Consider the following 18,234-nt stretch of genomic DNA (forward strand, 5'->3'; position numbering starts at 1 on the left):
TCCTACAGGTACCAAACCTTTCAACAGTTCATCTGTTCTCCTTTTATTGACCTTCTTTCTGTCTTTGCATTGATATGTCCATACGTCTCCTCTCAAAACACATTCGTTCATGTCAGTGTTCATCTTGTTTTAAAATTTCTGCTTTATGTCTCAACTTCTCAACTGACATCTCAACTCGAATTTTTCTCACTTAGTATTTATTCATGCTCAACCACCATTACTTTTGTTGTCCTTCTTTCCATCTTTCTCTGTCATCGGGAATTCACCATCTTTCCATGTTCTACGCAGTCCTGTTTATGTTCCTCATAGTTACTTTCAATTAATGTTTCACTTGAAATCATCTGTGTTGATCTTTCATATATTCTTCCGGTAACATTGCATGACTTTCCATGATCTTTGACTCATTTATATCTTACTCTCCATCTTTGTATAATTTAAGTCATTGGAAATATTGTCATTTCTGTGACATTTGAGTAAAATGTTCTTCTTTTTCTTCTACAGTGGTACTGAGAACTGGAACTAAAGAGAGTTTAGCAGGTAAGACAATCATACTCTGTCACATGTTATGGTACCTTAAGCTTTTAAGATTTTTATGTATTTTTTCAGTCTAAATTGATTGATTGTTTTGTTTTTAGTCAGGGATTGTCATTCTTAAATAAGATTCTGAGGACGACAACCGAAGATGGAAAAAAGGGAATATAATCAGTATAAATTTAATTAATAACAGTTTATTCCAGTTTCTAACAACAATACATACTCAGACCTTAAGTGAAGAATTCAAGCATATTCTACATACAGTTCATCATACATGGTAAACAACAATGTGTTCTTTTTATACACTTTCAACAAGTTTTTGAAAGTTTTGTATGCATTTTGTTAATATCTGTTTTATAAAATGTACTTTAGACAATTGTGGGTACATCTAGATTTTGTATTGGTCTTTTTATCATTTGATATAAAGCGGAAAGAAAGGTCTGGGATGTCAGTCTGTGCACTGTGATATTGTCTTTTCAGTTATTGATCATGAAACCATGAAATGGTGTTTCTGAACCAAACATCTCAAGTCTGAAGGTCAAAGCAGTTTCTGAAGTATTTACAGTAGAAAGTGAAGTTCTTCATTTATCAGTTCTTCTGTGAAATGTTACTTTTTTGTACATTTTATTGTTCAATGAATGAATCAAGTATTAGTTTCAGAAAAATCTTTTAGTAAGAGGAAATTTGATAACTACGTTGAATGCACTGGAAAAGACTCAATGTCTTGAAAGACAAATTAAGCCAATGTCCTAAAAGACTTATTGATCCTATATGTTTAAAATATCAGTACTTTTGATACAAGACAATAATTACACCACTAAAAATAAATGACTATTATAGATCAATTTTTTTTTTTGTTTCTTGTTCTTGTCTTTCTGTTTTCTTCTTTTGAGTGTCTTACATATTTGATTTTCTTTTTGCGTCTACTTCAATACAAGAAACTGAAAATAGTTTAACATGTCCAGTTTGTAATGTACTGTAATTTCTTCAAATGCAGGTTTCAGTACAGCATACAGTGTTCATACAATTCCACATTTAGTCCTTTATTGCAAAAACCAAAGGTTTTTCTCATGATATACCAAAAAAGGTTTGTGAATGAAATTGAAACTAAATTCCAAATCTGTTACTGATACCCACAACTCCAAACATCTCTCTCATGGCCTACTGTGTGCCACTGTATGCACGTGTTCTTTGGCAGTGGTACAGTACAGATCCCCAGGGTCTTGTTGTCACCCATGTTATGAGCCTCAAAGGCACTTGTAGCAAGTGTTTTGGATTTTTATAATGTTAACCCCATTGGAACTGGAGGCTGTGTTACAATAAAAACAATCAGCTCAAAATGCTTTGTGTTTGTGCTTTGTAAAAGGTACAGATATATTAATTAAATGTATGCCACTTTTGCATCAGGTTTATTTTAGTATATAGTAATATGTATTATTAACATTTAATTTTTAAATGAATTAATTAATTTTTATTCATTTTTTATTTCAGTCTAATTTTAGTTATTTTAGTAAATCAATTTAGGCTAATGAAAATGAGAAATGTTGTCTTGGCAACTAGCTGAAATAAGTTTGTTTTTCCACATATTATTTCAGTTCACCTTTAAAGTAACAGAAATGTTTGTTCGTTTTTTTTGTTTTGTTTCTGGTTTTGGTTAACTTTAATAACCCTAAAGATTGAAAGATCCAGTCAACATTCATTGTAATTGCATAGAAAACAGTGTTTACATTGTTCAAAATTTCTCCTTTTTGTTTTCAAAACAAAGGAAATCATTTACAACAGATACAATAAAGTTTTTTTCAGTAAAAAATCAATGTGCTTGCATCTCAAGTGTAGTTTAGCCATTAAGTTCATTTTCTTTAAATTACAACACAGTATGTCAGTATAAAGATTACAGTGTAACAGTTATTAATCAACTAAAAGTTACTATTGTTAATAAATGATGTCATTTATAATCATGTTCATAAAAATATAAATTTACAAAGAATATGTATGAAAGCTTTCTTAAAGGAATGATCTTTTTACCTTCTTCAAACAAACGATATGCAAACATATAACAGCTAAGGAAAGAACTGTCTGGAACAGTTTTTTGTATCTTAATGTCCTTTTCTATCAGTGTCCATTACATTTTTCATAGAGTTTCATAGTGGATGTGTTCTTATGAACTTGTGTGTCCCCCAGCATCACTTTCTCAGCCCTTTCATTTATTAGTCCTGTACTTCACCTGCTGATGTTGGGTTCCTCCTGTAGTTTTTGTATGGCCTCTGCCATGAGTTTGCATGCAGGCTTGTGCTTGGGCCAGTGTTTCACCTGACACTCTCTACAAAGAAAGTCCAGACAAATAGATTAATAAACGATAATATAATCATGAACAAATAATGGCAAAGCCAAAAGTTAAGGGGCATTTATTGTATATTACCCTTCTCTTCATCTAGTTTATAAATTAAGAAATTAGTATAGTAAAGTAACTTATTACTCAGTTAAAGTGGTCAAATCTGAAAGACTGAATCATTATGTCAGAAAACAAACACGTGTTGTTATACCTGTTGCAATACCACTCTCCCTGACAGCGGGAGCAGCGTTTTGCACCTGTTCTTCCACAGGCTCCACACTTGGGTTTGTCTGGGACTAAATTCTCCATCACATCCAGATTATATGTTTGAGCCAACCTGATCAGAAAGGCGCAAATAAACAGTTATACAGTATATATGCATACTGTTAGACTAACATTCTATAACTGCATTTCCTCATCCCTCACGGAGGACATTTCCAGATAGACATCAAGCCTCACCTGCTAGCTTGTTCTCTTAATTCAATTTCAGAGGGGTTGAAAACATGTGTCACTTGGTATTTAGCAATGGCTTTCCACTTGTTGCTGTTCTTCGTTACAATATTATTCCATATCTCTGGTATCTAAACAAAGAAAGAATTTTGTTGTTGTTGTTATTCTAAAGTTTTAGGTTGGTAAGATTTTAAATATTTCTTTCAAGTATTATCAAAAATAGAGTAAAAACACTAATATGCTGAAATATTATTAGAATTTAAAATAACTGTTCTATTTGAATTTATTTGACTTAATTCTTGTGAAGCAAAGCTGAATTTTCAGCATCATTACTCCAGTCTTCAGTGTCACATGATTCTTCAGAAATAATTTTGATATGCTGACTTTTTAAAAAAAAAATTATTATCAATGTTGAAAACAGTTGTGCTGCCAAATATGAAAAAATTGATCACTTTTAGGATTCTTTGATTAGAAAAAAAAACTGCATTTATTTAAAATAAAAATCTTTTGTAATGTATTTACTGTCATTTTTGATCAATGTAATGCATCCTTGCTGCATAAAAGTATTAATTTATTTTTTAAAAATCTTACTGACCCCAAACTTAGTAGTGTACTGTATGTGTATGCTGGAATACCTGCTCCAAGATGAGATCTTTTTTAGGGGCTGCTGGATCTGTGATAGAAAGTTGACTGAGAAAGTGCCTGAGATCAAGTAGATTTGGTAACTGATCTATCACAACCTCTGTCAAAAACCTACGAAGCTGGATAGAAATAATTATAATGATATGATATACATGACAGGCATAATTTATAAATAGACTATATATATATATATATATATATATATATATAAGACGAGAATGATAAAATCATTCAGCATGTTATAAAGCTGATTAAGTGCCTTAATTGTTTGCTGTTTCATAAATATATTATTAAGCTGGTATTGTTCAAATATGCAGGCATGTTTTTATATTCTAATTTACTATACTACAAGAGCCCTATACTGGCTCACCCAGCAATGCTATTTTAACAAACGATTTTTGCCCCTGTGCAAAATCTTACCTTTAAAAGCTGTGTTTTGTTAAAGCTATTGAAATCATATTTCCGTTGGCAGTCTGGTTTGAGCAGCAGGTTCAGTAAAGCCATCCACACTTGGCCATCATGTTTACTCAACTTTAGCTGATCTTCAGGCGGGACGGTTCTCCACTTCCCCTCTGTGTATTTTTCCAGTGTTCCTACATGGGAGAAAAAGACTATGTAGTCAAAAATGTTACTGACCAATCCAACCTTAGCAACAGTTGCTGTCTGCCATATTATCAGAAAAAGCTTTGCTCTTTTCTAATGTAAGTCTAGGGAGGTGTTTGGATAGATTGAAGCAGTTGACGTTTATGCAAATTATTACAAATATGGTAATTACAAACTGCAACTGTGATTATGATTTTTCTTAATTAAATTTTGTAACAATTTATGAGCGATTTTCCTTATAAACGTTCTGCTCATTGAAATATTTGATCCACTTCTATGTGACATTGTGTATTGCTGTTCTGTAATTTGAGTCTTATGTATTCTGATTGTGAGAGGTTCTTGAATGGAAAAAATACAAATAATAAGAATTATTATATATATTCCATATATATATATATATATATACTGTATGCTTAAAATACAGTACAACTTGGAGACTAACCTCTGTTCCATGGGCAATTTTCCACCAGCTGTACCAGCACACAGGGCATATTATGAGTGCACAGCATCCTTGAGAGCACACTCAAACCCAAACTACATTAAAAGGAGAAATTTCAACATTTATTAGTAGACATATGTTTTAAAACTGTTTTTAAATATGTATTTTATTTTATTTTTTTATTTATGTAAAACGTTTAAAAGAATAGTTCACCCAAAAATGAAATTTGCTAAAAAAATTACTCCAAGATGTACAGTAGATGAGTTTCATCAGAACAGATTTAGCATTACATCACTTGTTCACTAATGGATCCTCTGCAGTAAATGGGTGCCGTCAGAATAAGAGTCCAAACAGCTGATAAAAACATCATAATATTCAACAAGTAATACACACATCTCTAGTCCGTCAGTTATTGTCTTGTGAAGTGAGACGTTGTGTGTTTGTAAAAAACAACTCCTAATTAGGGCATTTTAAACCATCACTTCTGGCAAAAATACAAGTCCATAATCCATATTAACACTTCCTCCAGTAAAAACTTATATTTGGACTCTTTTCAATTCCAAACGGAGCTTGAACTGTGCACACTTCCTTCTGATTCAAATGGGACAACGTTTTTCACAGCAGAAAGCAATATTATGGATAGAGAACTTGAATTTTAGCTAAATTTATCCAAATTTGTTCCAAAGAAGCAGCAAACTCATCTATATGTTGGATAGAGAAAATATTCAGCAGATTTATTTTTTTTTTTTTTGGGTGAACTATTCCTTTAATATTGTCTATATAAATAGACAAATAGCTTAGATACCTCTCAATGTGATCAGTGATGTAGCAAAGTACTGACAGAGCCTTGATCGAGATTTCAAACTCTAACATGTCACTTTGTCTTTGCAGATCCTGCAACAAAAAGTGTACAAGTTCTGGTAAATGTAATGTAAATTATGCTCATGAGAATGAGTTAGAATTACATTTGCTGTAGTGTTCTTCACCTGTACAGACGCCGTGTCTGACATCTGTGCATGTGTAATTCGGTCCTCAGTTGGGATCTCTCCAGAGACAGAGCGTCCTGCCAGTAATGTCAGTTTGCGATGACAGTAATCCACTAAATCAAGTACACTATCACCAGCAGCCTCACTGGACTCCTGCATGTGCAACACATCAACATTTAGGTATTCTCACATTGCTATCAAATTAGAATGTGGTCAAAAGTTTTTGGGTCATCTACGTTTGCTGCAAATTTTTGTTTTAAATCACACTTTCAGATATATAAAAACATGTTTCTCAGTGAAGATGTGCTTACTTTGTGGTACATAATTGTCTCCAGCAGGTTTATAATGGTAGCTTCATGATGAATCTGAAATTAGGAGAAAATGTAATGACAAAGAGAAAATGTATTTAAATCATAGCCTGGTAACTTGAAGCTGAGGCCACTTACCACCATGTGGAGTAGAAATGTGCTCTTTGGATTAAAGTCCTGGAGTTTGCAAATTATGGGAAACACTTTATGTTTCCAGACTTCTGTAAGTATCATTGAATGTACCAGTGTGGGTATCTGGAAGAAATCCAACAACAGCAGCTGTCATTCATTTAAATGATCTCATCTCTGTATGCTAAAAATAAGCTTTTTCACAACATGAGAGGGTAATGTGTCAGTGGGAAAGCTGATCTACGATCAAGTAATACACTACCATTAAAAAAATTTGGGGTTAGTATTTTTTTATATATATTTTTGAAGTCTTTTGCTTATAAGGGTGTTTTTATTTAATCAGAAATACAGTAAACCTGTATATATGTTTTTTTTTTTTTTACTATTTAAAGTACCTGTTTTCCTTTTCAATACATTAAATTAAAATTAGTTTATTCTTGTGGTGACAAAGCTGAATTTTCAGCAGCCAATACTCCAGTCTTCAGTGCCACATGATCCTTCAGAAATCATTCGAATATGTTGATTTGGTGCTTCAAGAAACTTTCCTTATTTCTTTGAAAATAATGTTGAAAACAGTTGTGCTGCTTATATTTTTGTGGAAACCGATATACCTTTTTTTTCAGGATTCTTTGATGAACATAAATTTGAAAAGAACAATATTTAAAATTCGCAACGGAATAAAATAATTAATTTGACTAATTTACGTTACCTTTCCAAGAGAAACAAAGAGGTCTTTTATGAATTCCTCCTGATTGGCACTGGCATTCAGAATAGCTTGCATATTCAGCTTCTCAATGTATTCATGTTGATGAAACCACCTTTAGAAAGAAAAAATAAATAAATAAAAAACATAACGTACACGGAATGGCATCGGTAAACATTAGATTAAACCTGTTTACCGGTACTTTTATATTAGATATTCCCGTACCTTGGGCTTCCGATATCTCGCAATGACATCTTCTCCAGACTCTGAATATAACCTTCGGCCTCTCCATGCAGAAGTACTGAATCCATCGCTTTTGAAAGCTGTATAATGTAAAAGTTTTATGTTTTCGTCCACACAAACACCTTCCGTTTCGTCACTATGGTTACAGGTACACACACTGAGTGCGGAAGTGACGAGCTCTAATCCCACTGACCGGTTATTTGAATGGCAGCGTTCAGATGGAGGCGAAAATGGTAATTCAATACAAATATTTAGAAATAATGCAAAAAGTTTTCTTTAATGTTACCTTGTTATTCAACGGCCCAATTGCTGAGGTATCATTAGGCCTAAAATGTATAACACACTGTCAAAAGCACTTCCCTGTTTGTTTTTTGTTTAATACCATTTTTTTTAAGACCACCCCTTTTTAAGTCTCCTAAATTTGGAAGCCCAAATTACATTCATTTTTCTCTCAGATGCTGAAACAATGCATGATTTCACTATACAAAGTATTAATATATTATTATAATATTTATTTAATAAGCACTGGTTATTTTTTTTTTTTGCTGTTGCAAGTTTACCAAATCGAATTCTCCAACAGACATGAGTGCTACACTGACCACCCAGAGTGAACACACTCACATTTTATCTTTGAGTTACTACAAGGTTGTTATTCTACACACATGCAGAATAAAGTATAGAAAGGTAAGTTTTACAATATGTTGTAAAGGCAGTATTCTATAAAACAACACACATATGCACAAAACTTTTCTTTCTATGCACTCTTTTATTCTAAATTCTAGTACATGTAGTACTTCACGTAAACCAGATGTTAACCGCAAAACATGACTGGGTTCCAGGTGAATTACTCTCCTTGTCTCTTCGCCTGAAACTAAAACGTCTTTCACATCAATAGTCAATAGCCCACTTATGTTAGCATGTATGATTATATAATGAAGACCATGAAGAATCCATGAATGTAACCACACCCATGTCCTTCACCTCAAACCATCAACACACACTCAAGGAAAATGAACCACAAAATCATCTACACAAAGATCAACACAATCTCTTAGCAGCTTGTAACTATTTTACATTTTGTTGGCTAATTTGTATGGAATTATTTCATTTGAACGTTTTCATACAATCTGCTTAGATCCCAGCGATGGTTAAGTTTAGGGGTGGACCTTCATGCTTTTTTTCTTTTCCCCTAAAAATGGTACATTTTGAGACTAAATTGCTCACACACACACTTCTCCAAATATTCCTACAATTAGTTCTTTCAGGCAGCTCCAGACTGGAGACTAGAGGCCCCCCAGTCTGGAGGGATGTATGCACTCTGTCCTGCTCAAAGACCCCTTTGTGGGACTTGTATTTATAAAGCCAGGCTGCATCTGCAACACCTTCGCTGAGTCCTTTCTACACCTCCATCATGAGAGCCGTATGCAGCGCCGCTTTTCTTCTGGTCTGTTTTATTCAGGCCACTAACGCTCAGGCACAGAACAGCAGTAACCAGGGGAACAGCATTAACCACATCGAAAGCACCCAAAACAGTCGACAGCAGCAGCCGCAGAAAGGAAGCATCTGGGATGAGCCCATTCGTTTCAACACCAAAGCAAAAGATAGCTGCTCCATGGTGATCTCTGGCCAGACCAACTTCACCAAGCTGCGTGTCTCCTGCAAGAGCAAGGGCAAGTCATACTGGTGCGATTTCCTGGGCAAACCTAACCTATGCAGAGCATATAGCAACAACCCTCGGCACTACTTTACTCAGATCATGTGGGACATGAGGAAGCTTCACAACGCCTGCCAGGGACCACGGGTATACAAGCCGCAGATGTGCCGCTCTGCTTCAGATGAGGTCCAGATGGTGTTCCATGCCTCTTGGCCCAAAATTTCCATCCCAAAACCTACCCAGGCTTCCCCGAACCAGCAAAAGCAACAGCAGCAGGTCAAGTCCAGCATCACCCCTACCAAACCTCCAAGCTCAAAGCAGCAGCCTAAACCCCAGCAACCAGCCAAACCAGCCTCCAAACCAGTCAAGCCTGCCATTACCAAGACTGTGCCACCACGTAAACCTGTAAAGACCATCACAGCGAGACCCACTGTGGCAGACGAGAGTCAAGCAAACAAAACGGCAGAGGAATACTGCTGGAAGAGTCTCCAGGGCATCTGCGCATACTTCATTAGCTGGTTCCAGAATTAATTCATCACCACCTCTGGTAAACATGTCATTATATAGCAAATAACTAGTCAATGCTTGTAGTACTGTATGTGGAATCTAACTCTAAATCACGTGTAAGAAAGATATATCAACTGTATCTGACTGTAGCAAAAATAAACTAGCTTGAAGGAACCACATCATTCTGATGAACAAACTTCAGGTAGGCTATTTACGTAAACAGAGAAGGTTAGCCACAAATCTAACTTAATGGATTGTCAACTGCTTTACACCCAGCGCCTGCCAAATCTCAACCAAATTTCAACAGGATATTTATATTACACCTCCGCATTTTTCCAAAATAGCTCAAATTAAATTTGTTACAGAAGTAGATATTATTTCTATCCATTGTTGCTCATATTTTAATCTTTTGACCCCTTATCTCCTCTCTGTAGGTTAACAGTGTCAGAGACTTTAGATTGTCTGACAACCGGCCAAGTGTTTACTCCAGAGACCACGGCTTTATGTGTATATGTGTCTGTGTGTGTGTGTGTGTGTGTGTGTGTGTGCAGAAATGCGGAAATGTGTTTATGACTGCACTTTTGAGGTTATGTGAGTCAATGTACATGCTAAGTGACAACAGGAATGAAATAAATAAATTTGTAATATGTTGTTTAATTAAAAAAAAACATATTTCTTAATTCTCTGTGTATCATGTCTGAATAAATATTTATTTATTTGTGCTTACTTTCTTATTAAAGCAGATAATGTAATGACGTGAACAATAATTGTGTTAAGATACATTTTTCGCAATAATGGTCTGAAGGATGACATAAATCTGAATTTGAATCTGAATTTTAAAAATACTCTTTAATCTCAAGTTCTCACATTTTATAGTTAGGCTACTCATTAATTTACAACTAAATTATTTTCAGAAACATATATAATCCTGGGCAAAGATTCCAATAAAATATTAATACAAAATAAATAAATTTAAAAAACAAAAATCATAAAATAATATATGCATTCTCTAAATGACAAAAATGGAGGAGGTGGGGAGTATGAGGAGTACTATGTCAGAGTACATCAACACCACTAGAGGGCAATGTTACATGTAATTTAAAAAGACTCAATAATTATGATTTTTGTTTCACTCGACATGTCAGAGCACATCAACACCACTAGAGGGCAATGTTACATGCCATTTAAAAAGACTCAAATTAACTGGTTACAAAACCCATGTGGATTTAATGTTTGTTTGTTTTTCTAATGGAGGTCCAGCATCTCAGTGGCAGTTGCTTACGCAAGACAGAACATTTTGAGCCAATCTCTTGAGCTTAGTAATTACTCTCGAGCAGCTGGAGCATTACTACATCATGAGAACGCTGATTAACTAATGGCACCATAACACTCTCAGTCCCAAAACCTTTATTACTGACCATCCTAAATTGTGACATCAAAAGCAGCACCTTTTAAGAGCCCTCAAAAAAGAATCAGACACTGGTAAAACATCGACTTTACTATAATCAAAATTAGCAATTTAAATTTTGCTTTTAAAAATATGCATTTATATATTTAGTCAGAATACACAGCTAATTTTGAATGACAGTCAATGGAGAAAAATACTTTTAAAGCCAAATAGCATAGTTAAAGGCACAGTCTACACAAAAATTAAAATTATGCCATTATGCTCAACCTTATGTTGTTCCATGACTTTCTTCTGTGAAACACAAAAGAAGATATTTTGAAGAATGCTGGCCACTAAACAGTTTTGGTACAAATAGACGCCCATCATGGACAAAAACTGCACTGGAAGTCAATGGGAACGGAAACCAACAACATTCTATCTTCTTTTGTGTTCAGCAGAATAAAGATATGCACAAATTCTGGAATGACATGAGGGTGAATAAATGACAGAATTTGTATTTTTGAGTAGACTATCCCTTTAAGTCATCTGCTATAGCAGGGGCTAATGGGGCTGAGCTAACCAGCCAAACTGTAAACCCTAGAGCTACAAAGACTGACTGGAATTTCTAAATCTCAAGCTTCTAAATGACAGCTTCTTTTTTTATAAATATATTCCAAAAGCTCTTAGCAAACATTTAACCAAAAGAAAGAAGAATGCATGTATTTGTATTACAAAGAGCTCAAATCCCTTTAGAGCCCTGTAATGTTATGATTTGAATATGTCGCACAGCTGGAAGCTGACACACCTGCCTAACACAGACACACCCTCCAGACACAACTCATGCATTAGAGTTGCACAGTATTTTCTGTCTTAAGTTCCTCACAACCTCTTCAGTGAGGCTCAAGTGCCTCATTCATTCATTAATTATACTATATCATATAGCACCATCAAAATATTATTAGTCAAACCATTTTTTTTTTAACAAAGCAAATTTGCAAACACCTGGAACCTCATATACGCTGCAGCCCAGGCCCTTCCTGTAGCCTAAATAGGTCATAGTGGAATAATGGTCACCAAATCAATAAGCACCAAACCATTTTTGTGATAGAATTCCAAGATGAGTTCATGAGCTTCTCCACCACAGTATCACTAAAAACAGTATCACTAAAAACCATCACACATGCACAGTATCACTAAAAACCATCACACTCACATTCATTAACGTACACATGGCTTTATGAATTTGTGTATGCGAGATCATTACATTACTGATAACACTGATGTAGAGCTTAGCTATAACTACAAAGAATTATTGCTTGGTTATACAATTTCTCTTCATCTCTTGATTCCTTGGTAAATAAGTAATGAATATGCACAAGGAAATTGGACTTTCATGGATGACTCATTGTTCATAACTCAAACAAAACTCCAGCGTGCATATATATAATATAATATAATATAATATAATATATATATATATATCAGTTAAATTTGGATTTTTTTCATTTAATTTTATTATGAAATGAACCTGAACGCATATACAAATACATTTTAAAACTCTCTTAGTCCAGCTTTCTGTACCCCATTTCTAACCCTTCCCCTTCAAAAGTGACCTAAATTCATTAAACTCCACTTAACAAGTTACAAACACCTCATAAAGACAAAGGTGGTTTTTTGCACTGCTGTTGTTGTAATATTACTTATTTTACACTTATTTGTGTATGCAAATAGGCTGCGAATGCAATGAGGTTAATCAATAAAGCACATTAAACTGATATTAAGAGGGAGGGGTGGAGTGGCTGTTAAGCTATAGAGGCCACAGATACAGGCACAATCACAGGGACCCCTCACCCCTACCACATGAGTGCACACTCACAATGACCCTTTAACAAAACATTTTTGCATACCAGGGCATATTACACAAGCATAACAGTCTTAGGTATTTGCAGCCATATAGCCATGACTCTTACATACATGGAATTCAGGAACAGGTTGTGGTCTTGTGAGCCCCCAGGGGACTAGCTGTTTGGAATCCTCCCCCACCCCCAAAAAATATTCCCATCTTGGCTCAAATATTCAATCTTGGCTTCTTTCAATATTATGGTGAACATTGCCAACATTATCCACAAATAATGCTTTTTGTTGCACTCAAAATCTTATAAGTGCATATAAGCTCAGATCAATGAAAATTTTCAAGGTTTAAAAAAGCCTCAGGACCAAGGACATGACAACTGCAATTCCTATCTTTTAGTTCAGCCCCCTCTAAAAATGCTAATATATGAATGACGTAAGCAGTGGATTCCTGCATGTGTGCAAGAGCTCATTAAAGGGCTTTTCTCATGTGAAAGAATCTGATTGTCCTGTAGTAAGTGAAGTGGGTGTGTCACTTGACATAAAAACCACGAGTGAGTTCATTTTGACGTAAACTAGTGAGGGAATCTCATCACACATCTGTCCTCATAACTCTTATTGGTAAGATCAATTAACTTTTCTGTGTAAATCAAAGTCCTATATGAGATTTGTTTTCTTTACCTTATACAAAGATGTTACCTATTTACTATAAGCCTATTGGATCTTTTAAAATGTAATAAAGGACATAATATCGTATTTATTCTCATAATTAATATTCCTTAGATCGTTGCGTCACTGAAGGAAATGTCTTTCCGTGGGACTCTCGCGCTCCTGCTGTTCCTCGCGTGTCTTTCACAGCTCATCTTCACTGCTGACAGCTTTAGGAGGAGGAAAGGAAGGAGGCAGGAGAGCCGAGGTGATAATAACATTTCCGTACAAAAAGGAAAGTTCAAAACCAAGGGCAATGCGCAGTGCTCGTGGGTGGCACGCGGAGAGGACGAGTACACCATGACTGTTACATGTAAGCCTAAAAGCGGGGATGGATTCACCTGTAAATATACTGCAAAGCCAGCGACGTGCACCGAATATGGGTCTAATCCCGAGGGCTATTGGAAACAGATCGCCAGATCAGTTAAAAAGCAGAAGAAACTTTGCGCGGATCCGCGCGCAATGATCCGCGCGGGCATGTGTAAGCGCGCGCCGCTGGATTCGCACTTCAAACTCACCGAAACGCCTCAAGCGAAACCCCCCAAGACAGAAAAGACGCCGATAGCCACGAACACAACGCCTCCGGACACCAAGCGTCAGTGCACGGAGCGCGTTGACCACAGCGAGGTAGCTAAAGAGAAGTGCGGAGATTCCTGGGCGAGTCTCTGCACGTTTCTCTTCACTATAATCCAGAGCGATGACTGCTGAGCGCGCGCGCTTTTATTCGACGTGTATGTATGTGTTTGTGGGCACTGTTATAGGCTACTACTGATAGTTTTTTAAAGGTGTAAAATATCGCGTTTTTTATTGTAAACACAAAAATGCACTGTACTGATTCTGACAATTGGGAAGGTGGGTCAAGATGCGCTTGTTCCCACCACTTGTTGTTGCCTTGACCATAGTGGCACTAAATTTATTCTTGACACATTTACAGTTTTTAATGATGACATTTAATCAGATAATAGTGATATGTCTATTTATATTATGTTGAATATTACGTTTTTATTTATATTTATTAAAGGGGCATTTTGAGGGATGTAGGAAAAGTAAATAATTGAGATGTTTGGAGTTATTTTTATTTCGAAGTGAAAAGTTTAAATAGACCCCTAGGGTTCGACGACCCCAGTGGCTTTTTGTTGCTACTTTTATGATTATTAGGCTATAAATAAGTTGTTTTATATCTTTCAATGAATTTGATTTTAAAAAGGGGAAGATAGGCCCTTTAATTTTGTACATTATGTACATTTGTTTCTCATAATAAAAAAAAATGGACGATGTTTCATCCCCACTATCACCTTCATCATCATCTCGTTTTAATATCCAGATGTTGTTACACAGCAAATATAGCCTAAAGTATTTTCGTCAGTCTACTGTAAAATACAAGACTCATTGCATTGTAACATGACATGCAAAATAAATATTTTTTTGTATCTGTGTTGAAAGACACCCATTCTTGTGAAATGACCACAAGATGTTTGATTTAATACAAGCTTGATTTTTAAAATGCAGCTTTGAGGCAGAGATGATTAACAAAAATTGCATTTATATTTGGATTTTCAGTCGGGAAGTTTTAAAATTATATAAGTAAAAATCACACAAACATATAATCAGCCTAAACAAGTGATAAACCTTATCCAAATTTTAACCATAAGAAACTTCCTGTTCATGATAAGCTTTTAAGGATGTTGTCAGATCCCTCCACTACCCACACACACACAAACTTTCACTGTCTGTGGAGCAACAGAAGAGATAAGGTAACCACAGATTCCAAACAGGTCTCTCTCTGTCTGTCAGTGTGTGTGCGTGTGTATGTATTGCCTATGTTATGGGGAGCAAATGACCAACAAGTATAGTAATACCATGAATTTTAAACCTTGTGGGGACATTTTTTGATCTCCGTGAGGAAAACAGCTTATAAATCACACAGAATTAAGTTTTTTTAAAATCTAAAAATGCAGAAAGTTTTGTGTGAGTGTTAGGTTTAGGGGTAGGGTTAAGGTAAGGGGATATAAAATACAGTTTGCACATTATAAAAACCATTACGCCTATGGAAAGTCCCCATAAAGCATGGAAGTGTGTGTGTGTGTGTGTGTGTGTGTGTGTGTTGACTGAAGTAATCTGAGTATAGAAGCTGGAACTCGTCATTGATACTTTGCCTTTATAACAGCATTCTTGGCAGTAGCCTAATACTTGTAGGTGAGTGTGTGTGTGCGTGTGTGTGTACCTGGTGTTGTGGGTTGGGTATTTCCAACATTATGAGGACCAAATGTCCCCACAAGTATAGTAATACCAGTAAATTTTGACCTTGTGGGGACCCTTTTCTTTGGTCCCCATGAGGAAAACAGCTAGCTTATAAATCATATAGTATAAAATGTTTTGAAAATCTAGTAGCAGAAAGTTTTGCACTGTTTCTTGTATTTATAAAATGAAATAATGAAATACACTGATGATGAAAAAGAAAAGTGAGAATTAAACCTATGTTATGGATTTCAATATAAAGTATGATCTCAAATGGAACCTTGACAACAATCATGTGACCATGATTTGTGAGGTAATTAATACATTCCATTTATATGACATCATATCAAGACGTGACAAATCATCCATTGGGGTCAAAAAGGCAAGGGTTTGTAACGTGTACATTTGTTTTTGGAGATACTTTGTCACTGTGCATTCATAATTTGGCTCCCTGTCTATGGTTAATATGTAATCTTTTGTGTTACTTACAGAGGAGATTGAAGCTATTTGGTAATACTAATTACAGTTCGGAAAACTTCACCCAGTCATTTTTTTATACTGTCATGAAAATGTAATTATAAATAATAACAGTCTGTATAAGCTGTCATATCGCCATAGAAAACTATGGAATAAAATAGTCACCCAATCACAGACTTCATGTAAAAATGGTACGCGTTTTTTTGTTTTTTTTCCCCTTTCCAAATATGATTCCTAAAAATGCTTTTAGAAAGGTATCTTTATTCTAAAACATCTTGTCCCTTTAGAGTAAAAATAAAAATCATACCAAACTGAAACTGTCCACCCTAATCAATAGCCAAGCCTTTAAAACACATATAGGCACATTTTCAAAGACTGATTGGATGTGAAACTGATGAAAAGAAAAGCACACACTGTGAAGTTTAATATGTGAGGTGCACCAGATGTCACACACACACACACACCTTTCCTGTCCTACAAAAGATCTCATGAAACGTTCCATTCCCACTGAAGTATGAAAAACGTAACATTATAAAACTAAACCCATAATGAAACTCTTTCTTCTGCTCCTAAATGCCAAATGATTGCTCTGTCACATGACCATCCATGACATTTCCTTTAGCAAGAATACTTTTTCTTTAATTTTAGTTTCCCATGGGCACTCAGGCAGACACACACAAAAGCTGAACTTACATGTTTATTCTGTGATAAATCCTCAAGGTGGTCTAGCATGTGTGAACGTGTAATACAGCAGATGGTGCAGATGTGCACATGATGAGCAGGAAGCATAAACAACAGGTTTACAGCACTGGATTGAAAGAGGATCAGTGGAAAGCACATACATACATCTTGTAGACATTTACTTTCTGCTGACTTGACTTCTTAAAGGAATAGTTCACCCAAAAATGTTTGGAATAACGTGAGGAATAACGCTGATATCAAATTAACAAGGGTCTAAGATTACTACTACTTGTTAGAATGACTGTAAGTACAAATCAATTTTATGACAATTTGCCCACACATACACAAGAACACGTGAGCATGTTTTTGATTGGCCGATATTGTGGATCATATCATGCCCATGGCCAATAAGAAATACTCAACTTCTGATAACAGTTACTGATTTCTTTCTTTCTTTCTTTCCTACACACACCCAACACAATATTTATATTGTGCAATTTATACTTTACAGTTTGTGTGATCACACCACATTCCACTCCAACACACACTTAACGTCAACACAGTTAACGGTCAAAGTTTAAGATCATGTCATCATGCAGTCAAGACCAGGTTTTTGGACCGTGCCATTTTGAAAATGCTATTTTTAATATATCTTGTCACGTCTTTCTGTCAGTAACATTTGTAATATAATTATGCAAAATATAATTACAGTTGACAATAACTGTATTATATCTAAATATATTTTAAAATGTAATTTATTCCTGTAATGGCAAAGCAGAATTTTCAGCAGTTATTACTCCAGTCTTTAGTGTCATATGATTCTTCAGAAATCATACTTATTTGGTGCTAAAGAAACATTTCTTATAATTATCAACATTGGAAATGTTTGTACTGCACATAATTGTCAATTCTGATCAATTCAGTGTGTCTTTGCCAAACTCTCAAGGGAACACTCAAATCACACATTGGATATCAATGAACGAAATATTATAAGTTATTATCATACAAAATATTATAAATATTATAAGTTAAATAATATAAGTTGTAAATCTTTACTTATGTACATTGTGTAATTCATTGAGAATAAAACGATGTGACAATGGTCAATGGAAACCCATCAACCCATTGAGGGCTGGATTCAAAATCAGTAAAAATTTGAAATGATCCAACTTGCATGAATTTCATCAAAGCAACTTACAGTATAAAGTAAGTCAGGGACAGGGACGAGGAAGAAATGTTTATGTTGCACTAAGTAGGAGACCATGAATTCAATATTACTGATAAAACCTTCACATATTACCGCACACACACCATTTAGGCTGAACTGAAGTGAATCTTAAAGCTGTACCTAATATATGAGCT

At 35.1% G+C, this 18,234-nt stretch overlaps 4 protein-coding genes across 5 annotated transcripts in view; 3 read left to right on the forward strand and 1 right to left on the reverse strand.

Moving 5' to 3' along the window:
• Positions 1–2,098, forward strand: part of prom1b (prominin 1 b) — a 35,822-nt gene extending 33,724 nt beyond the window's left edge. The window contains exons 24-25 of the mRNA XM_058790365.1: positions 502–537; positions 636–2,098. Of these exons, the coding sequence (XP_058646348.1) occupies positions 502–523 (22 nt within the window). The 3' untranslated portion in view covers positions 524–537; positions 636–2,098. The remainder of the gene's footprint in view (positions 1–501; positions 538–635) is intronic.
• A 135-nt stretch (positions 2,099–2,233) lies between these two features.
• zmynd10 (zinc finger, MYND-type containing 10) lies at positions 2,234–7,511 on the reverse strand. 2 transcript variants are annotated; one of them, XM_058790336.1, is made up of 12 exons: positions 7,352–7,511; positions 7,133–7,241; positions 6,433–6,549; positions 6,298–6,351; positions 5,987–6,139; positions 5,806–5,894; positions 5,004–5,095; positions 4,379–4,551; positions 3,952–4,077; positions 3,326–3,447; positions 3,078–3,203; positions 2,234–2,854 (listed from the first exon to the last, which is right to left on the reverse strand). In XM_058790336.1, exons 1-12 carry the CDS (start codon positions 7,435–7,437, stop codon positions 2,755–2,757), a joined length of 1,347 nt encoding a protein of 448 aa, XP_058646319.1. In that variant the 5' UTR covers positions 7,438–7,511; the 3' UTR covers positions 2,234–2,754. The 2 variants fall into 2 exon arrangements, with proteins under 2 accessions (XP_058646319.1, XP_058646326.1); XM_058790343.1 differs by lacking the exon at positions 3,326–3,447 and having other exon boundaries at positions 3,952–3,989.
• A 30-nt stretch (positions 7,512–7,541) lies between these two features.
• On the forward strand, positions 7,542–10,227 carry fgfbp2b (fibroblast growth factor binding protein 2b). The gene is made up of 3 exons (XM_058790354.1): positions 7,542–7,602; positions 8,829–9,570; positions 9,965–10,227. Exons 1-2 carry the CDS (start codon positions 7,588–7,590, stop codon positions 9,552–9,554), a joined length of 741 nt encoding a protein of 246 aa, XP_058646337.1. The 5' UTR covers positions 7,542–7,587; the 3' UTR covers positions 9,555–9,570; positions 9,965–10,227.
• Positions 10,228–13,286: 3,059 nt separating this feature from the next.
• Positions 13,287–14,753, forward strand: fgfbp1b (fibroblast growth factor binding protein 1b). The gene is made up of 2 exons (XM_058785373.1): positions 13,287–13,389; positions 13,552–14,753. The coding sequence occupies exon 2, from the start codon at positions 13,573–13,575 to the stop codon at positions 14,182–14,184; it is 612 nt and encodes a 203-aa protein (XP_058641356.1). The 5' UTR covers positions 13,287–13,389; positions 13,552–13,572; the 3' UTR covers positions 14,185–14,753.
• The last annotated feature ends 3,481 nt before the right edge of the window (positions 14,754–18,234 follow it).

Source organism: Onychostoma macrolepis, chromosome 01 (genome assembly GCF_012432095.1).
Source record: "Onychostoma macrolepis isolate SWU-2019 chromosome 01, ASM1243209v1, whole genome shotgun sequence".
NCBI lineage: Eukaryota > Metazoa > Chordata > Actinopteri > Cypriniformes > Cyprinidae > Onychostoma > Onychostoma macrolepis.